This window comes from Pezoporus flaviventris, unplaced genomic scaffold (assembly GCF_033815535.1).
Source record: "Pezoporus flaviventris isolate CSIRO_AGI_PZ_B2104156 unplaced genomic scaffold, CSIRO_AGI_Pfla_v1 ptg000045l, whole genome shotgun sequence".
In the NCBI taxonomy this organism is placed as follows: domain Eukaryota; kingdom Metazoa; phylum Chordata; class Aves; order Psittaciformes; family Psittacidae; genus Pezoporus; species Pezoporus flaviventris.
The window spans coordinates 31,928,182-31,950,584 of record NW_026892593.1 but is presented as its reverse complement, the minus strand read 5'-3'; the positions used below and the strand labels follow the sequence as shown (position 1 = coordinate 31,950,584).

The following is a 22,403-nucleotide window of genomic DNA, read 5'->3' as shown; positions in this document are numbered from 1 at the left end:
AAGCTCCCAGCAGTTACTTAGAACAGACAGGATGTAAAAACCCTCAATCTTGCCCAATTCACTGATAATCTTAAAAGGCTCCAAAACAGAGATTTCCACTACTGGTAAACTACTTTTACTCAAAACAAACCAACCTCTGCAGACCAGACTCCTTTCTCATTGACACGGATACATATACACAAGTAATACGTTACTTCAAATGTAATTTATCAATACTATTATTTAAATCATCACAAATAGTGCCAAAGCCTAACCCTGCAATTCTGCAGTCCCACAGTTCTCAGGACTGACAGACTAGAATAAAACAAACTGAAAGCAGAAAGTTCATTTTAAAAATGTAAAATGAAAAGCAGAATATAGACATACATTATATATTACTACCCCCCTAAAACTGCTATGGGAACAGCGCACATGCAGATATATAACCAAACTGCAAAAAAACCTCTGAAACATTACAGCACTTGCAATAACAGGCAATAATACCATTTGAACTGGCAAGAGAAAGAATTAAAATCACATGCAAATAGATTACAGCAAGCTGTTGCCTGCAAAATTCTTGCAGCCACGCTATAAAGCACACAGATAACGTCTTACGTGTGTGGAGGTTTCTTTAGGGTGGGATTTAATCCATCTGTTCTCTGTGAGTGCCTATCTTTGTAAGGTCCTCAGATGCCCAGTATTTTCTAGTTAACCTTAAAGCCCTCTGCAGACTGAAGTTTAATTAGCTGAACATGCTCAAAATTGCAAATCTAAGGCAGCAAGTCCTACCTCCCAACAAACACTTCACTGCATTTCAGCTGAAAGCCCCCCCAAATCCAGGTCCACCCTATGGAGAAACCTTCAGAGCTACATAAGGTCAGGGACAGAACAGCTCCATTCATAGTGCTCTCCTTCAACTGATACATCAGTGTCTTGGAGCAACAGTACTCACAGGGGGGGTCTGCCTGTTAGCAAACATGATGAAGATTTGAACCCACACCTCCTGTACGTGTGTCCTAATCACCAGCTCCTATGCTTTCCTGGATGAGAAGCAGTCTCCCGCCCTTCTCTTGAAGCTGAAATGCCATGCACAGAAAAGGCTTCTGGGACAAGCTACTAAAATCCCAGTGAGGCAGCAGGTAGCTTGGGTGGAATAGACTTCCCACACTGCCAAGCCATGAAAGAAAAGGGATGAAACCCAGAGATGCCTGTGTTCAGGAAACAAACCCACACACTTCTCCTGCTGTCACCTTAGGAGAGGCCGCTCTAGTACAGCAAAAGATTTCCTTCCTAGAAAGCAATCACTACAACATCAAACCAACAGAGATGAAGCCTCCCAGCCTTGCAAAGAAGAAAATCATATCCCGTCAACAGCCTCCAGTAACAGCGAGGCTGATACTCGTTTTCTGTGCAACCAGAATCAGTCTGAACAGGGAGTAACGCAAGACTGCAAAACAACCAGTGTGCTATGAGCAGTATCAGCCTCTACACCACGACTACATCTCCTCAACATACAGCTTTCTCATTCACTCTGTCATCTTCCCAGGCCTTAGTGTTTCCTGTTCCAGGGTCCCCCTGAAGTATCTGAGCTCTCCTGGACCTGAAAAGACCGCTTCCTCTTTAGCAGCAGTGTCACTACTGCAACTTTAAACCACTAAACCGTACCTCAGTCTGACTACCAAAAGAGTACAGCCTGTGAAGTCTCTCTATTTTTATTTTGGTTTTCATTTGCAGCCTGATGAATACTTCAGATCAGTCTTGGGATGGACAAACACGTGCACCTGTAAATGCCATTGTAAACTACGCTCGCTTTGTGTTTTACATCGGTAGCTAGCACAAAAGAAGTTCAAGACAGCAAAGTAAGAATGCCCCATGCTAAGTAAATCACATCTAAAGCACATTACTGTTGATACAAACCCCTTTTTTTTTCCCTTGCTTGGAGTTGTGTGCTACAGAATTAGAAGCCACCTCCTGGTGAGGATATGTTGCAGCTGTTTACTGAAAAAAGCCCACTTTCTTGTTGAAAATCTAGCCTCATACCTAAAATGCAATAGTGAACTGCAGTCTGAGGTAAGGCTTAGACCCAGGATTAAGGAAGAGGAAATAACAATACTCACGCTTAAGGCAAGCAATGACTTTCATTCAAACACCTGAAAGCACTCTCCACATATTAATTATCACAATACCAGCCTCCTCCCAGCCCTTCCAGGAGAGGATCAACCCTGCATTCCTTCAGCATCCACATTGCCTGCTTGGGTCTATAAAGAATGCAGAACAAAGCCAGAAGGATTACTTTAATTATTACTTTAATTATTATCATAACTCTTAATTGAAAGGAGTAAATTCACCCACACAGGGACTGACTTATAAAATGGCCCTTTCCTATTGCTGATGGAGAAAAAAATGTGTATTTTTTTGTAAGGCTACTGCATTACTGGGGATTGCAGTATAAAACAGAATAGAATGAAAATAAATTACATTAAATAAGCTGCACAATTAGTCAGAAATTATAAGAAAACCTAGAAGTCTTGACTCTGAATCTTCTGGCCTGGATCACACTTTAACATGCAAGTTTTCATTCCGTCTGCACCATTACCTTTCAAGAGGACAGGGAATGGAAATACCATCTTTGAATGAGGTGACCTGGAACGGCCCTGTCCTGCAGCTATGGCTCAGATCAGCTAGTCCTGGAAAGCAGAGTAACTCCACTCAAAACACTCCAAGAACTAGGCACTTCGGTTTCATGATCACATTTGTCATTTACTGAATCAGTACTGAACTTCTACATGTAATTAAGGTCAAAGATGAGAAAATACCGTCAATATACATCAAATACCTTTCAGCCTTGTATTTGGGTTTGGTTCAAAACCCTTCTGGTCTGAAACCTGTCCATTCTATCCTGTATACAGAATTATAGAATCATTTATGTTGGAAAAGACCCCTTAAGATCAAGTCCAACCATTAACCTCGCACTGCAAAGCTCACCACTAAACTAAGTACCTAAATGCCACATGTACACGTCTTTTAAATACCCCCAGGGAAAATCACAGACATTTTGGTACCATACTCCTACCCCTCATTGCCCACCAGCTAGACATAAGCTAAACACACTGAGATTACTCACATCTGAGTTTACAGAAACAGGTAAAACCCATCTATTGGTTTAAGATACAGAACCGAAAAGCAGGTTTCCCTCCTTATCCAACCTGTTCACAAGCAAGCTTTACTGGAGGATGGCCTTGACTGAAGGCACAGGCAGGCTGCCAGGAAATCCAAGTTCTATTCCTGGCTCTTCTACAGATTTCCTTGGGCAAGACAATTAACCTTGTGGAGTACATTTTCAATGGAGGCGAGGCCCAGCTTCTCTTTCGGCATTCATAACATTTTCAGTGATTAAAATGGAATTGTAAGAGCAAGAATGAGTGCCTGTGCTTTTCACTAGCTGATATATTTTCTCCGTCAGGTAGCTGGATGCACTGATAACTGTGCTAGCAACAAAACCAAAAACACAAACACCACAGGTGCAAAAATGTCTCCTGATGCTGCCATGACCAGCCTCAGCGCTCAGTTTCCTCGTATGTTAAAAGGGCAATGAGGCTTGTAAAATGAAAATACACAGCTGAATGGGAAACTAATTTTCAAAGTCCTTGAACACCCGTTACCTGAGATCATGAAAAGGCAACAGCTCAGAATTCCAGTTTACCTTTCACTACAGATGCTGCATTTTTACTTTCTGCATTTCTTGCCTGTTAGCATTTCCTCTTTGGGCCTCAAACAGAGTAAAAGATTTTCCTTTAAGGATTCTGAAATGGCAGCTGAAGGCAAAATATTTTTTAGCAAAACTGGGTATGTTTTAAGATCCCTTAACGGAAGTGGAAATGAATTTGAGAATGAGAGAAATATTCTTTTGGTAATATGAATGTATTTTAGAACAGAAATATCATGGCTAAATTTTCTTTTGTGGTCTACAAGATCTGCACTTAAATAATGGTGCAACATCTGCTTATACCAACAAGGAAGAGGACTCCAAGAGTCCAAGGAAGGACACTATTTGCTTAGATAAGCTTATAAAGAAACAAAGACACATACATCTCTGAACACCGGTGAGAGAGAACATGTATTTAGTAATTTTTTATGCATCCTGTATGGGCATGCAAGATATTTTTTTTCAAAGAATGCTGAATAAAAAAAAATAGGCAAAGACTGACAAAAAAGAGCATTAAAATATCTGTTCGTCATAGGAGAAAAGTTCAACAATCACTGCTTTTGTCAAAATGTTCAGGTTTTGAGAGATGATTTCTTTTACAGATCATCTGAACTGGAAAGTGAATGTATTGGTATAAAGCTTTTAAGGCTTCCACTTCATGTCCTTCATCTACTTGTTTAGTAATTTTGAAGGAAAGAGGTCACCTGTTTTTCATAATTATAAAAGCCCCTTCGAGCTCTACAGAAAACTGAAACAATGACCCCCTCCCAGGTGATGATCTTGCCCACACAGATGTAAAACATGTTCATGAAGGAAGTTATTTTATATTGCCATGCATTAACATCTATGACCTTCACAAAGAAGGTAAGGTAGTTTGGAAGATTAAAGTAACAGCAACATGTGTAAAACAGCAAAACAATTGCAGTACAAAGCACTAACATCACAGATATTGCAGTCAAAAGTTGTAATGACAAAGTCACTGAAATTAGATTATTCTTCCAAATACAAGAAACTGATTTTTTATCTATATTCTATAGATAAAACTTCTATATTCTATGTATTCTATATTCTATAATTACATAAATAGCAACTTCCTTTTTCGTTCATCATCATCCAATACATGTGACTTAAGTTTTACCTCAATCACGGTTTGCTCCAAATAGACTATGAAGTAATTCCTTCAAACAAGTACAGGTTCTCGTGACAGCGGAATCTCTAGCCTAGCTTGGGGATACACTGGTAAGCACTATCAACAAGCCAGATCTGCCACACATAGCTTTTACCATTGAAAACTCAGATTTGTGTCCTATTTTATCATCTAGATTGTCTTTCCCAGTGTTAAAAGGCTGCTCTCTCCAGATGAGAATTCACCCCACCTATAACTAAGACTTTTATAGAGGAGGATGGACTATGATCTCAGAACACCTTTCTCTCTCTACCACATAGCAAAGAAGCCTGCATGACTTTAAGCATCTCCTAGACTATGACTTCATATGAGACAAAAATGACTGTGCTGAATGAGAAATAAGCACCAAGTTAAATGGCTTCACACGACAGAGCATGGCACTAACAGACAGAAACTTCTACTTAGATAAAAGTTTGCAAAATTTCATTGTGGGCAAGGAATAGCCTCAAAACATTGAAGGGTCTTCTGAGGCAACAAGGCTCTCTTGATACGCATTTCTTCAAAATTCAGAACCTGGCTTTCAAAGTCTTGCAAGTGAATGAGCATTAGGAGCTCCTGGCCTCACACAGGCCTTCTGGAACTGCTAGCATAGAAACACTGCACAAATTCCATGTTTAAGGTTTGATATTTCAGCTATGTCAAAACTGCAGTGGGAAATAAGCTGAAGAAAAAGTTACCAGAAAAAGCATTTTTGTAATGACTTTTTTCAATGTGTTTTGGCACTGCTTAAACTGATTTTCAAGTATAAAGTGAAATTCTGCCCTCATTATAAAGGGGAAAACCTGAGCTTCAAAAGTACTGTAGCATCTATGTCATCATGACTGGATCAGATAAAGCTCCTGCTTAAGGAAATTAAGTTTCTTTCTGATTATCTTTTATCTCCTACCAACCTGAAATGTGCTACCTAGACTATCTAGCAGAAAACAAAACTCTTGAAAGAGAGAAGTTTTCTGAACCAGTCACAGTTGCTTCTTGGGCATCAGTGACGAGATGTGCAAATGGATGCTTCACACGTACCCTGCACTTGGAAAGTCACTGATTCTCCTCTGCTGTTATAATCATGTGGCTTCCAGAGCTGCAGCTCTGGACTTTTGCTTGGTTTTTTTGAGCAATTCTGCTTTGCCATGCAGTGAATCTGTGGTTCAGGTTAAAAAATGTGGAGCTGAAATCAGACAATGCAAAACAGAAACAAAAACAAAAAAACAACAACCAAAAACTATCTAAAAATATAACAAAAACAGTGGAAATGGAAAAATACCCTTTTAAGTATCAACTTCAGAACTGAGTTTCACGTTTCCCCATTAAGCTAATGACTGAGAGCACTAGAAGTCTATGAAATTTCCAGGGGTTTTCAATGCAGCTCTTTGGAACAAACAGCAGAATAATTGATTATTCAGTCTCTTGCTTTACTCATAACCCTTCAGTCTCCTCCTTTCAATCAACTTCTAGCCATACACAAATTAAAACAAAAGAAACACGAAAGCATTGACTGTGAGCTCTTTACAAAGGGTTGTATAAAGCCATCAGCAAAACTGCTCCTGATTCCACAAACAGCAGCAACAGGAGGCCTTAAGTGGCAAAAACCTGGCACTGATGAAGTCAGCGCAACTTTTCACTCCATTCCGAGAATGCAAATCTCTATGGCTATGGATCCGATGTTATGCCTATGCTACATAAAATAATTCTGCTAATAAAACCCAGTGTGCTTCATCTGCCTTTTCCAAGCATCAAAGGCTATGTCCACAATACACAGGCAATATGGACCAGCAGGGAAAAAAAGGCTGGTGCTGAGGACTTCAGGTCCAGATCACATACCTTTCAAGAGGTTTTAATTCCACTCTAGCCTAGTCCTATGGGTTGAACGCCTACTGGATGGCACTTCTGCAGCACAACTTCCAATTTTGTTTCAGTTGAAAGGAAACCAGCCCATGAGCTCTGGGACTGCTCCACAATGCATGTAATACATGAGGGACAATTAAGAGATGCATTTCCAAAGCACACTCTTGATTTGACCTAACACACTAATGCAGATGCATCCAAAGAGCTTAGAACATGTTGCTGCATTATATTCCCTAAAATCAAGGAGTACCAAGGTCATGAAGAGGTTTACCTCCCTCTCTGTTAATAGGACTTGTAGCCACTAATGTGCTTTACACAGGGGCAGCAACCTATGGTGAAGATGAGTTACAGCAGCAGGCACTGTGTTTCTGACTCCAAATACGTTAGTTTCCCACCACCTTGACCTTGTTATCTCCAGGATTTTTATTTAATTAGCTCTACACATTTAGAAAGCTTAGCTGTGTAGCTGGATATTTTATTTTCAGCAGAGTTTGTCAGCTTTTACGTCTCTTCTACTGACAAGGCTCTTCTCCTTGATGACTTTGCAAAGCGCACATTATGACACTGAAAACTCATCAGATGTCTCACACACTTGTGAGAAACTGAGCTACTTGCCTTTTTCGCTTGGTCTCTCCCTCCCCCTCCCCAGTTTTATAGTAATCAAGAAGATTTACTTCTCTTCTAAAAAATAATACATAAATAAATATGTTGCAAGTCACAAACATTAAATACTTAATTTGAACCGGCAGAAAGACCAGCTACCAGAATTCTGCAGTGCTCTGTTAGGTCGTATGTCTCTGCATGTGCATATTGAAGGAAACAGCAGAAATAATACTTTTCAATTTGATGAACAACATATGACACAGAATCTCTAGACTCGTAAGAAAGGGTTACAAACTCGGGAAAATACCTTCCATATAGAATTCTGCCCTCTCCAAGAAAAAAATCCTTACTTTCACTGATACAGAACCATCATCATTCAGGCTTGATATATAAATTGGAATAAAGAAGAAGACAATCACTAAGGACTTGACTGAAGTTCAGGTGATAAAAAGGGACACTTTCTGAGTACGTGTTAGATGTCAAAACAGAAAGGCTGATACTGTGCCATGTGCTTTTAGGCAAAACCCTCCCTTGATTTCAACCATAAGCTTTGCTTATGATTGGTACCATGGCTTATAATAATTTTACCGTATTTCTTTCTGGAGCAAACCAAAACATCACTCTCCATTTCATCATGCACACAGGAGGAACCCATGAGCCTAAGTTTAAACTGGGAAGAGAAAAGAAGGAGAGAGGAAAATAAAAAGCGTATTTGATTCTCACAGTCTATAGAATTATCTCAATGCCAGCTGCAGATAGGAGCATTATCTCTGAAAATCACAAGAAGCAATCATAGCATCAGAATAAGCAAATGAAGACTGTGCTTTCAACAGGCACAGTAACAAAGTAATACCAAGTTTGAAAATATGCCTAAGTTCTTAAAACATGAGCGAAACTGTTGCACTGGTCTCACAATAAAGTAATGCATATACCCACTAAATAGCCAGTAATTCACATTCCTGCAAATCAGATTCTGCACCCAATAAACATCCTATGCTAAACTTCATGATACTGCCTGTTCTTTCTACCCCATAAAGATACAAAAATAAAAGGGAAACAGTCTCACCTAAAAGATGCCACAAGGGTTGCATTTAGCCCTTTCCACTGGAAACTCACCTTAGTTTCTGACTGCGAGTGCTTGGGAAAGAATATCCTTTTAACATTTCACATTGCTGCGTTTTCCCTCTTTACAGAGCTCTTCAACCACCCCTATTCCACTGTCACACATTCCTAATACAGTGGGGATGCCCTGCCTGTTATAAATTACTCTCATAAACCAGCTATTTCTGCTGCTTCCTCTGGGGTTGCACCCAAGGTGAGGATCAAGCAAGCAACACTCAGAATCCACATGTGCAAGGTCTGAGCTGGACAGGAGGAAGCAGATGGTAACTGATCCTTGTTTTACTGCCCTTGGCATTTGCCTTCTGCAAGATGCCTTTGAGAAGATCACCAGGACAGGTACATTTGAACACACCACCTTCTTCCTAATGCCAATGAGGCTCTTCATGTGCCTGAAATCTGCTTGACTTAAAACCTGCAGGCATAAGCAGACATCTAGTTCGCAATGGTCTGTTTTCCCAAAGGAATATCCTGGGGTATTTTATCACCGTGGACAATGCCACAGAACTAGTTCTTAAAGTGATTGTTAAAGCCATCTCTTTATTTAGCTGCTGATACTCCAGAGAACCTCAGCTGTAGCTTTAAGTACCTTCTGGTCTTGTTTGAGCTTTTGCAAGCATATACTTTAAAGGCTGTGCTGACATCTATGCAAAAGAACTGAACAAAATGAGGGGAAAATTTACTGCAGAGAGGAAAGAAAAGGCAGAGTAAAATAAGGGAGCAAAATTGAGATGGATTTGAAAAATAAGTTTAAGGAAAATTGCTGAGCAGATAAAGGCAAAAGGAATTGGAAAAGGGAAATCAGAAATGTTAACTTGTGATGGAGCACGCGGCCACAACTTCGTGTTTTCTAATACCCGATCATGCTTTCCAAGTGACATCCCCACCACATTTCTTTTGAAAGCCTCTGCGTAAGTGAAAGATGTGCAGAGGAGAGGTGCACAAGTCAGACTAATTCGCTGCAAACATCAGTGAGAACACAGCATTTCTAGTATCTGAGACTGAAACTTTTCCACGGCCAAAGAATCAAACCACACATACCTGATTGCCATGTCTACAGACTAAAGGGCCAGGGAAAGAGGAAACTTTTACTGAAACATATTACTAGTCACTACAATTATATGAGGCATGAAGATGGCCCAGACTGGAAAAACTAAATTCTAAGTGCAAGTATCCCACTGTTTTTTTCTCTGTCACTGGAATTAAGGAAAATAATGCTGTTTCTAGGCAATGTAGGACAAAGAAGTTTTGGTTTTAAAACTTTTAAACTTTATCTTGTAGACATTACATCTGAATATTATCACCTCTCTTAATCACCTTCTGATGTCTGATAGCACGCCTTTAACCTTTGTTAGTCAATTACTGGACAAGTTATCTCCTTACTCTCTTTTGAAGGAAGAGTTGTGCCCCTTTTCATGCTGATAAGAGACACAAAAATATTCACTCCCAGCAAACATTTAAAAGTAAAGTGTCTTGAGCAAACTACCAGAGTCTAAAGGTAGAAAGCTGTGGTTAACTTCTCTGTTATCTTAACTCTTCAGTTAATCCACCAGAACAAACAGGCATAGAAGATGGATGCTCTTTCTTACAAATTAAGCAGAAATAATTGTTCTCTGAAAGAATGGACTTTATAATATGCTTTATAACACAGCAAATAAATCAAATGATTGGAAGGGAAATACCTACCCATTTTCTGGGCCGGCCTCTAGGTCGCTTTTCACCAGTGGCTTCTGCTTTCTGTAAATGGAGAAGAAACACAACATATTTTATACCTCAGCATTATTTAACAGACTCAGTAACTAGGAACTCCTTTCCTGTAACATTAGCCACAATCCTCTCTCTTGGGTGGCACCAAGGCCCCTCCTGCTCTATGGGTGGAATAATATTCAACATAGTGATTATGCTGGTTTTCCTGACATTTCCTAGCCAGAGTGGCCAGGGAATGCCTCATATGCACCCTGCACCAAGGGTGCTCCTGGTCCTAATCCACCCCATGTCCAGGGGTACAGAGGAGCATGCCCGTGCACATTCAGCTGCTCAGCATAGCTTGGGGTGCCCCAGCCCGGGCCACCCCTTGGGGCATGCAGACTGTGGAGGGGAGCGCAGGGCAGTTTGGGAACCTGAGAACCCCCAAAACCACCACATCTAGTCTTGCACAGCCTGTCACAAATTTACTTCAGCATCCTCCTTCTTCCTTTCAGTATTTTAAACAAGAGAGACTAGGATGGGGACATTTTTAAAAGCACCACTGCTATGTACAGTGGAAAGTATAGTCTCCGGTTATTTCAATCGTGATGCACTACGTCAATAAAACACTTCCTAAGCATTAGAAAGCTGAAAACAAACCTAAAACATCTACATACACACACAGTCACTAAATCAAAAATACAGCCTGTTTCAAGCCTGAACAAAGCACATTATAGAAGCCACAATTCCTTCTTTTAGTCTCATGATGTTCATGCATGAAATGGATTTGGACAGACTACTACCATGAACATGTGTGTTTGCATTGGGAAATAACTTCTCTATTTCATGTGAAGTTTTCCAGATAAAAGCACATCCTTAAGCCGCAAGTAAACCTTTCACTGGTCCAAAACACACCTTCCCTTCTCAAGTTTAAGGAAGCAGCAGCATGGAAGGTGCCCTAGAAGTGACAGCTATATTTATATAAGCTCAGCAATTGGTCCTGGAGCTCAATGCAAAGGAAATACGGATTCTCTTACAGACTCTTTCATTAACAAACTGCATGACACTCCGAATACTATGTCTTATGCGCTACACTAAAACACAGGCTTTAAAATTAAAACTGCAGGTTATTTTCTCTAGATAGGTTCTAGCCATGCACACTCCTCATCAGGTAAATACTCCTGTCCTACAGAGGGTGATGAGGATTTTGCTACCAGCTTTAGTGAAGGCAGGACTTGCCACATACAAAATCCCTGAGAATAAAGACTTTCAGCACACGTTCAGTGAATGTGCTTTCACATTTCCATGAATTGCTTTTTTTTTTTCCCAGTTAATTGTATGTGTATTTGATTTTCCCTTAGAAATCAACTGTGTCATTAAATAAATCACTTGCTGGTCAATCTCGGTAACATACACTGTAACCTAATGCTGTGCAAATCGGACTCCTCGAAAAGAGAACCTGAGCTGAAGAAGTGGTGGAGGAATCTCCACAAAAAAACCCGCCCTGCGAGTTAAATGCAACTCTTTTGAAATAAATATCTCAGTAAGGAGAAAGCTGTGAAAAATAAAATTCACACTCCTAAAGGGCAAAATTATCACTCAGACTTGTTAAAAGAGTAAACCTGCTCTTTAATCGTTTATACCGGTGTTACATGTAAGGCGAAACCCTCTTATGAGAATACTTCTTAAAGTGCATTTACTCTATCCTGTAGCTGTCTATTTCAGAGTTTTGCTTCCTTTTAAAGTGTTCATTTCTTTGTACTTGATAACCTGAAAGATGCAAAAAAAGAAGACATGGCTTGGTTTTGACAAGCTGTAGCCCCCTCCATTTACGTTTACTTCACAAAACACTGGGTAAAAACTGAGGAGAAAATATTGTTCTGAACGATAATTAAAGGTTAAAATTGTTCTTAACAACTCCACACCTGACATGCTATTGAAGCACAAACACCATTTCTTTTCTTCTGCATCTTACCGCATTTGAAGGAAAGGCCCTTTTCCAAAACTCAATGAAAAACAATTAACTTTATGAACATGAAAACTACTTTGGTCTTATCATTAAAGTTCCTACGAACCTGACACAAACTGTTAAGTGCAACAGCAGCATATAACCCGTTTTGATGGGAAAGAGAACATGAGAGACTTCTTTGAGTAACTAATCTTTGCTTCCTGCCATAAACTGTCACACAGCGTGGCCGCTTGCCACAAACAGGGCTGCGCTTTACCCCCGAGGAAGGGCCTGTCAGAAGTGGCTAGTGTTCCTGCTGGCTAGTTTGGGTATCAGTTTGTCAAGTGCTTGGGGACCTTTCAGATTGAAAGGCACTATATTCCTGCTGTATATGATTTCCACCTCATGTTAGAAGCAAAACATTTCCATGGTTCTTATCAAAACCAAATCTTTCCCAGAGGTGAGCTGAGCAAACAGCAAGGCATGCCAGAGACAATGTTTTGGTACAGAGCCATTCTGTAAGTAAATAGGAAGGTTTCCACAGACTAAACTGCAGAAAACGAAGGACAAGAACCTCCAGAGTGAAGTTTTTTTATCTCCATTCCAAGGGAAAAGAAAGACAAAACACTTCTGGAACAACCAGAAGGAGTAGTGGAAGTCCAGTAGCGATGATAAAGACATGAAACTCAGGAAGGTATTCTAACTCCCTCTGGATATTTTTTAGTTTGCATTTTGCAAACGTAGCTTATGTTTTCTCCAACAGAGCACAAGATTGTCTTTTAATTTGAGCACCTGAAGAACGGTTTTATTGCGTATCAGACAAGTAATTCAATGTTCCTCCACATAATTTTAAACTAATTAATAAGAAAAAGAACACGTAAGTGTCAAAGCATTCCCTTTCCTCTGAAACAGGTATTTGCATAATCAGAAACATGCCAGTCTGTTGCCTCTTTGCTTTAACTGAAGTGTTGCCTCTGAAGCTAGGAACAAATCCAGAGAGAGCTCCAAGCCACCCAGAAGTAACACAGATCTGGGGAGTAAGATGCACATGTTCCCAGCCACCCTACACGCAGCAGCTGGTACCTGCTTCATCAGGAAGGAAGCTGCTGCCTTCATCCTCTAAAGCACTTTTTAAAATTGAGATGTGTTTGGTTAGGGCTTTCTTAACATTCGGTGCTACATTATGAGGCATGATCTTGCTCTGCACAGCTCAGACACGAAATCATCACGCTTAAAGGAGGGTCGGGAATGTCACCTAACACAAAGCAAGTTTCGTGAAAAACCATGACATTCCTCATAAACAATAATATGAAAACGTTATTTTTGCTATGTCACATTTTAGGAACAGAATGAGACTTACTTACTTTTCAGTGCATGATCTATATGGAAAATGGGGGTGGGTTTTGCCCCAGGTGAGGAAGATGGCCATTCCAGTCACTGCTGCCTAGAATCAGCTAACATTTGCAATTCCCCTAAGCCCTGAACCACGGGGCCATCAAACCCTGCTTCCAAACAGATTTGACTGCCTATCATCTCTACCTCCTTGTTTCATAAGCACATTGTGCCCAGAGAGAAACTGAGGCTGTACTACTGAAAGCAATTAACAAGACAAGTATAAATAATTGAGCAGCTATAAAGTGCTCTTTGGTCACCTGTCTGTTGTCAAAGAAGATCTCAAATGCAACAGAATCCAAATTTGGAGAACTCTATCCACTTTGCAAAATGATCTGCTGGAGACCTCAGATAAAATGTGTCAGAGCTGTAAATCAGGTGAAATAACTGAGAGGTCTCAGGAGAAAGATCACTGTGCCAAGACCTTTCCTAGGAATGTGTCCCTCCCCTTACAAAAAAAAGAAGTTATTTTGTTAAAAAATAGGCTAGGCATTGGCTGAATACAAAAATATCACGCTTCCCATGTCCTGTTTTACCCATTTTAATTCTAAACAGGAGTCAGTCTTCTGCTTCTCCTATCTTGCTCAAAATGCCTGATTTTGAGGTCTTATTTTTCAGGTACAATCACCATGCTACAATCACTTGATAAATCTGATCTTGTTTTCCCTTTAAGCCTGTAATGGCCAGTGTTGGTGAGAATGAATGAAGCATGGAGAAGCCAAATAGATTTTCATGAACCAATTTAGGGCAGAGTCCTGGTCACATGCACTCTTGCTTTACCTTTGGACTGCTTAACTCGGGGACATGCCTTTCTACATACCAAACTCTGGCCATGTAATGTAGAGACAGTAGTTAAGTTTAGTCACACACAGTACCACAAAGCCTGGTTTTCACAAGATGGTATTTCAAGATCCATAGGCGTTTCCAGTGAATTCCATTACATCAATAACTACAACAAGACTCCCAATATTTTAACTGAAGGTGAATTTCACTAAAGAGTTTACTTTTGGATATCCCTGGGATATCCCTTGACATTTTCTTTCAAGCTAACACATAGTAGCTACTACTCCTTTTTTCTTAACCTCACAATTGTGTTTCCTCCTTCCAAACAGAAGAGTATTTATGCCTATACAGTATTTTTGTCAAGCCCAACTACAGCAGCTAAACAAAGAAAAGCCTTTGAATGCTTAAGGGAAATGCAATGGGCTGGGAACACAGCTGAGCTTAACAAATAAAGCTCAAGCACAGAACACCCAGGAAACTAAAAAGGGACATCCCTGCTAAGATCTTCCTGCAAAACTAGTCATTCATTAGGGAATAAAAGGGAAATCTTCACTTTTTTGCTAATTTTTAACAAACATTTTGAATGAGTAACTTCTGATTTGTTTAAAGACACCGACTTCAGTAACAGCCTAATTGTGGGGAATCAAGTACAAGATGAGCAGGAGCCTTTTTGTGTCTATCTCTTCTCATCCGCTAACATGTTGTGCTCCTTCTGTTTGCCAAAAAAGTTAAACAATTGGGAAACGGTTTAAGTTTTCTATAAAATGCAGGTTACCTTTTGTGTCCAGTTTCTAACAAGTCAGGCATGTGTGATACGTGAAGGCTTTTAAAAAAATGCCCATTACCTAAAATTAGAGTAATTGCCACATTATTAGCTGTCCAGTTGGTCTTGCAACATCCTGTATGCATTGTCAAGTTGCACATTGCTAATTTCCTAACAAGCGCAGTTTGTTTTCAGATGCCCCAAGGCCAGTTTACTAAGACCAAACACAAGCTCTGAAAGCTACCAAAAAAAAAAAAAAAATATCAAAAATAAGAAAAAAAAATAAATCCCACGAACCGAGGAATTTAAAATACACAACACAGCCATGATTCCAGGGCAAATTGTATGTCAACTGATTTAACAGCATTTCCTTTGCGAAGTGTAACAAAACAAAGCCTCACTTCTGGAGTACTTTTAACTCACTGCCAGTTTGTGCAATACATTTTTAATTGTGATGTGTAATGGTTTGCAAGAGAACACCCAATCAATTAATCATGAGTGCCTTCTCATGGCTGCTCGGTGGGTTCTCCTGGCCAACGTTTATCTTACATGTTGTGAACACTCTAATACATTTCAATGAGCTCCCTTTGAAACAACCAGGGCACACACTATTCTTTAGAAATTCCATTAGATTCCAGTTGCATGTTTAGTGCCCAGGTTCACATGTAGAGGGGCTTAAGCTAAGTTAACCAGCTGTCTTTCTGAGAGTCGAGGCAGGCTGTAGGAAGCCTTAAATAAATACATGCATGCATATGGATGTGTAAATATGTTTACCACAAAATGAAACATAGAGCTCACTCTTATAAAAGGTGAAACCCTCACCGCCAAATGAAGCTTTCTCACAGTGCCAAACCCTTTCCATTCACGTTACTGTTAGAAAAACGATCAGAATTAATATTACATAAAAAGCACTTTGAGATGCCTATGGAGAAGCTGAACCATTTTAGAAAAGGTTAATTATCAATTTGGAAAAAGAGCTAAAATATTTATTTGAAATGTGATCTCAGTGACTTTCTTCCAGTCAGGCTTTATAAGTGGTTTATGTTTTAGAGGATTTATCAAACATTTATATACTTTATCTATAAACCTAGAAACAAGTCAGTCTTGTAATTACACACCTCTCCAAGGGGTTTTTTTTAATGATAAAAAAAGACAGGTGGTCTTTGGTGATTTTTTTTACACTATCAACACCCAAAAAGGTTCTCTTTAACCAGAGCAGTAATTTGATCCATTCTGAAAATCAAAACATTACAATGAAGTTCCTCAGTTCATAAACTCCATTAAACAAAACCCAACAACTATATGCACCAGAATAATCTATAAAGCTCTTGATATACCTACATATAAATGAATGTTTTTAAGTTATTTTCCATTTATACTGATTTCCAAATCACTCATATAAATGAAATAATGCTAATATTTCTTTTAGAAATATCTTTTTAAAACACACTTCTATGAATTACTTAAAATTTAATCTTACTACAAATATTTCTCCTAGGAAAGCCAACACTCCTAAGAGTAATATTTAAAATACTAAAGCTCACATTTGGATTTGCTAGACTAATAAAAATCTGCTTTCTCTCTTTTGAGGAGTGAAATTTAAACTATTTTAAATTGAAACTGAGGAACTTTTTTATTATGTAAAGAAAAAAAAAATCAACATTTTAAGCTCAGTAGGTTGCAGAGTGGCTTTGATATATTTTATATACTTAACCTGTAAAGCATTTTTTACTAATTCATGAACTTCTTGACAGAATGTACTGGGTTTTTTTTCCAGCTTAGCAAGTTAAAAGCGATTTTAAATTTTATTAAAGAGTTGGAAAACGTTCCTCAAATAAATGCTGAAAACACTTAAAACAGGCATGAAACTATATTCCCCCTCAACTGATTTAGTATTTATCATCAGTTACTATAGCAATTTATAACACTGAAAATCATCAAACTTAATATGGTCAGTACCATAGGCATACTGAAAAGTGAACCATAATTACATGAGACCACAGATAGCTTCCCCACACGTTTTTGTCACAGATCTACTTAAAAGATACTGATACACTTAAGCAATACAGTTCACTACCAGATTTCCTAAGCTTTTGTTTCCAATTTAGTACCTGTAAATTAGTGCTAACTGCTGTGTAACCATCAACATAAACAAAATTCCCATATTTGTTTTCGAGCTTATACACAACTATTTGGCTTCTCTAAAATAATAACCTACAGAAAGATCTTATTTGCCTTCCTAATTTTCTAATGCTGTGCTTCCTCCAATTCAAGTAAAATCAAGTCACAGTTTCACATTGTATTTGTGATGTAAAGTCCATGCACTAAATGCAGTGATTTCAGGGAGCTTCTCCTATAGCTACATGCATTCAGAACCCCCAGAATAAAAGTTTGCTCCCATCACCAAGTAGAAGCAGTGGTTCAGAAGACTAACAGCACTTCAAGTAAAAAATGATTACTGAACAAGCTATAGTAAGCTTTTACTGTAATTCACAGTTTACCATCACATTTTAAAGCTGTAAATTTCAATATATGCACTTATTTCCATCAACACATAATTGGATTTACTTCTAATTAACCTATGTTTGACAAAACACTCAGCTTTAATATACAGATTTGGTCTGGAGCAGTAACAACTGTAAGTGGACAAGAAATTAATCTTCCTCTTTCAAAAATCCTAATTGAGAAAATAATATCCTTAATGTTGATTTTCTTACTAGATACAGGAGATCTCAGTAAACACATCACACACAGTATGTTATTTCCCTAATGTGCACATTATTCAGAAAGCAAGCCTATGGTCTGTACCTAGGGTCTTCATGCAGCATGTTAATACTAATCTTAAAAATGCAAAAGATGTGCATTATGTAGCTTCTATTATTACAAAGATTCCGACTGCACAGGGCACAGTCTAAAGGACTGGACTTTTTGCTACCAGTTAATGAGAAAACAGCATTAGGAACTCTCTTTAATAATCTCACCTTCTGAGCTGCTTTAGAGGGACTCTTGTTTTTGCTCCCTTTGGGTCTTCCTCTTGGTCTTTTAGGAGATGGTTCACCAGTTGGTTCCTAAATACAGGAAAACATGCTATTGTGGCGAGAGGCTACAGCTAACCCAGAACATCTAAAGGATAAACTGTAACTGAGACATTACATAAAACATGTGGATTAACAGTATAAATAAATAACAATACTTAAAATGCAACATGAAAAAATAAACAACTCGAGGTAAAGAAAAAATATATTTTGCACAACAAAAGAGCTTAACTTCCCTTGTAATTGCATAAAAACGTTGAAATGTTTGCTTATGCTAGCACATAAGTTACAGAAGAAAACACAGTGTTAGAAGATGGCTATGATTTCCCTCATGTAGGAATGATTATTCAACAAGTAATGTTTAGCCATTTAATTTCAACTGCATTTCATTACAGCAAGACACAATTATATGCAGTTTCTAGCATAAACTTCTTTTTAGGGGAAAAACGTTAACTACTAGAAAACTGTAAAGTAAGCTTAGACTATTTTCTTTCTCCAGGGCATAAATAGTTTGGATTTTTTTTTCCGTTGTCCTGCAGTCAGCATTATATTCACACCTATTCTAGCATAATTGAGTTGTACGAAAATGCAAATGTAGAAGTTTCTTCAAACAGAGCACTAGCAAGCCAAAAAAACTCGACCAAAAAAAATACCTGAAACAAAACCCCAACTCTGAAAAGACTCGACAGAACACTTATTATTTTAGCTGTTTCTTAACTAGCTCCTCTCCCTGACAGTAAATAACCAGCCCTTAAAAATGGGTATGAATTACTAAGAGTTCGGATTCCAAATATTTATTCAGTGAATCATAAACACTATAAAACTCTTCTAGCCTTAAATATTATACATTTCATTCAGATTACAGGATGTGGTAAAACTAATTAAATGCAGTTTGTTAACTTAAACCAGCTTAAAACCCTTCAGCTTTTTGAATTCCCGGGTAGGTTGAGGGAAGGCTGGCGAGGTGACTTCCCCAACTGCTCCAGCCTTCAGTGGCGGGCCCCGCAGGCACTGCACAGCTCAGCTGAGCACGCTTAAGGGGACGCGCTTTTCGTTCTCTTCCATACATCCAAACGGTATAGGACAAAAAAAAAAGGGGGGGGGGGGAATAATAGTAATAAAAAAAACTAAAATAGGAAGCCCCGGCGGGAGCTCGCAAGGCTGGGGCTGGACGAGGGAGCCCGGGGGGTGAAGTGGGACCGGAGGCAGAGCCCGGAGCCGCTCCGGTGAAAAGTGTCACTGAGCAGGGCAGAGCGGGAAAAACTTAGGCTCCGCTTTCATGCCTTTCCAAAAAGTAGTACTTTCTATACGATCTGCAGCAGCACATGGTTGGCAAAGAAGGGGGAGCAAAGCAGCTGGGTTTCTCCCTTGCTCGGGGCTCTGCTGTTCAGCTCCCGACGTGTTTTCGGAGAGCCTCGCCGGCTCCCGGGGCAGCGGGGCTGATGCTAAATGAATGGGAGTCAACATTTTTAAAGCCCACGGAAGCTCGCTTTAAAAAATGAGCTCCCCAGGCAGCGCTGCTTCCCAGTCGTGACTTCCGAGGGAAGCACGGAAAGGGCTGCGAACCCCGCGCTGCCGGCGCAACCGAAGATCCACCCTCGGCGGCGACCGCGGAGGAGCTGCGGGGCTCCCGGGCTCCCGACCCGGCGGCGAGGCTGAGTGCGGCTCCGCACCTCCTGGCGTTGCGGCGACAATGGCACTCGGGGAGGGGAGAGGAGAGGAAAGGAAAGGAAGGGAGGGAGGGGGTGCGGTGGCGATAATGCACGGGTCTGGCAAACTTAGCGCGGATTCAGGTCTCGCAAGTCAAAAATAGGAGCCCGGCGCGTCCCCTTCGCGGCTGGGGGTGCGGGGGGAGGAAGCGGGGCTCCGCTCCCCGCGTCGAGACCCAGGAACGGTGCCCCTCGGCTCGACCTGCTTTGGAAGGCGACGAAGCAAAGGCAATAGGTGTTGCAAACGCAGGGCAAGCCCCCTCCGGCTACCTCCCCCCACCTCCATCGGCAAAAGGGGCACCTCTCTGCACACGATGACGGGGTGAGGGGGGAGGTGGGGGGGGGGGGCGCCAGGGGAGGGAAAAGAAAAAGGCTAAAAAACCTATGCGACTTTCTCGACACCCTCCTCTCCCCCAACCCCAGATCTAGGGGCAGTGAGGGGCTGGGCTGGTCAAGATCGGAGGCGGCAGCAGCCCCGGTGGGACCCGACACACGCGCACACGCACACACGCGCACACACCCGCACGCACAGACCGAGACACTGCAAGGGCCGGGAGAGGAGGGAGACAGGAGAGCCCCATTCCCCGCTCCTCGCTTTCGCAATTTCAAAATCAGCTCGAAATGACCCAGCGAGCGCTGGTTGGTCGGAGCCGCGCTGCTCCATGTTCCCCATTTACATTGAAAAGCCCCAGCTCGCTCCGTGCACAATAGTGAAAGTCCCGAGGCAGCGCGGTGGCTCGGCCGCCCGCCGCAGCTCCCGCCGCTCCCGGGGTCCCCCCGCCGGGGCGCCCGGCGGAGCCCCTCGCTACGCCTCTGCACCGCCTCGTCGGGAAGCAGCGCGCAACAAAGCCCCCCGCCCCGGCTCCGGGACTCCGTCGCTTGCAGCATAATACATGTACATGCCTGTAACATGCCTAGAGATCTGCGGCTCTACGTATCTATGCGATACTGACTTGTGGTTGCTTCCTGGGTCTGCCTCGTCCTCTCTTCTGAGGCTCTGCGGTTGCAGGTTGCTCCTGGGCAGCAGTGGAAGGCTGACCGGGTCCCTCACCTTGTGCACTCATCGTGACTTCTGCTGCTCAGCCTTAAACCAGTCTCTCCAAAGCACCTTGGAAGGGGGGGGAATCAAAACGAGCTCTTGCTGCTTTTGCTGCTCGCTGCCACCACCACACCGGACGTCCTGGTGCTGCCAAAAAGGAGAAGAGAAGGGGAGGAGGAGGAGGAGGAGGTGATGGTGGTAGTGGTGCTGGTGGTGGTGGAAGAGGAGGGGGAATGAATCTCTCTTACAATTTAGGAATGGTTAGTAAGTAACATGAAGCAATTCAAAAAAGGGGAGGTTTAAAAAAAAAATAGAAGAAGAAAAGGCAGAGTAAATTGCAACCCTGGAAATGCAAGAAGAGAGGGAAACACTCCGAGGGTAGTCGGGAGCAAACCAAGAAGGGGAAGAAAGATCCTACAAATTGATAGCAAGTGGTGGCTATCGCGCTTAGATCGGATCAGGACAAATTAAGATAAGACACACTGAAAATGCACTGAGAACACTGCACGGTCCTGCCAGAAGCATGCACCCTGGGAAGACCGGGATTTCGGCAGCAGCGGGCAAAAAGAGCGATCATTTAAAAAATAATAAAACGATTTGGGAGATTGGGGAAGGGGGGGGGGGGGGGGGCGGTGCTGGGTTCGTGTCTGTGATGGGAGCTGCTGCGACTGGAAATATTATTATGCGAGTCCTGCCCACGGACTCAACTAGGATGAGGGCTTAAAAAAAAAAAAAAAAGGAAAAGAAAAGAAAATCCACCTTTACCCGCGGGTGGAAAAACCAGGAGGGGGCTGTGCGAAAGGAGAGGGGCGGGTGCGGGGGGGGAAGGAGGAGGAGGAGGCAGGACGAAAAACCGAAAACCCAGCGAGCGGGGGCTGGCGGCCGGCCAGAGAAAACACGAGCAGCACGGCAGCCGGGTAGCGCCGCCGCCGCACGCCGCGGCCGCCTCACGTGTCCCGCACCGGCACGGCCCCGCCGCCGCGGCAGGTTTAAAGGGCCAGGCCGGGCTCCCGGCGCCCCGCGCAGCGCTCGGCGGGGGAGAGCGCGGGCTCGGTGCCCCCCGCACACATCCCCGCCCCGCCGCCGCTGCACGTGGGTGCCCCGCCACCGAGCGGAACAAAGGCGGCCGCGCCGGGGCCGCCCTTGCACCGGGAACGGGCCGGGCCGGGCCGGGCCCGCCGTGCGCCACTCGCGTTCCGGGAGCGCGGCCCCTTCCTCCGCCGCCGGGGTGGCGCTGCCGGCGGCGCACGGTGCGGAGAGTTCGGCGCCTGCAGGGACGGCGGCCGCGTGGGTAAGATGTGGGCGGTGTAACCCGGCAGCGGGTCGGAGCTTCCCTGCCGCGACGGTGACAGGCGCGGGAATGACCTCTTCTGGAGAGCCCTGCCCCGACATTGTTCCCGTGAGCGCGGCGGCGCTGCGGTCTACAGACCTTCCCCAGCGCCCCAAGTAGCGTGTCCCACACAGCCTTCTCCCCCGTTTGCCGTTTGGTCCTGTCCCGCGCAAGCCGCGGTTCGGCGCCCGTTCGCTGTGGCACACGCAGATGGCCACAAAGGCCAGGGAGGACCCCGATTTCTGTGAGTCCCCCAAAGAAAACGCTCGCACCTGGGCTCCATGTG

The 22,403-nt window shown here is 42.3% G+C and overlaps 1 protein-coding gene across 3 annotated transcripts in view; it reads right to left on the bottom strand.

Annotated features, from left to right (window-relative positions):
- The window catches only part of HMGA2 (high mobility group AT-hook 2), a 118,673-nt gene extending 96,865 nt beyond the window's left edge, over window positions 1-21,808 (bottom strand). For 2 of the 3 annotated variants that reach the window (XM_061467863.1, XM_061467866.1), the window contains exons 1-3: window positions 20,702-21,808; window positions 17,986-18,072; window positions 10,119-10,169 (exon numbers count right to left, since the gene is read on the bottom strand). In XM_061467863.1, the coding sequence (XP_061323847.1) occupies window positions 10,119-10,169; window positions 17,986-18,072; window positions 20,702-20,812 (249 nt within the window). In that variant the 5' untranslated portion in view covers window positions 20,813-21,808. Of the gene's footprint in view, window positions 1-7,886; window positions 7,977-10,112; window positions 10,170-17,985; window positions 18,073-20,701 lie in introns of those variants that run through there. The other variant, XM_061467865.1, reaches the window with a different exon arrangement.
- Between the last annotated feature and the right edge of the window lie 595 nt (window positions 21,809-22,403).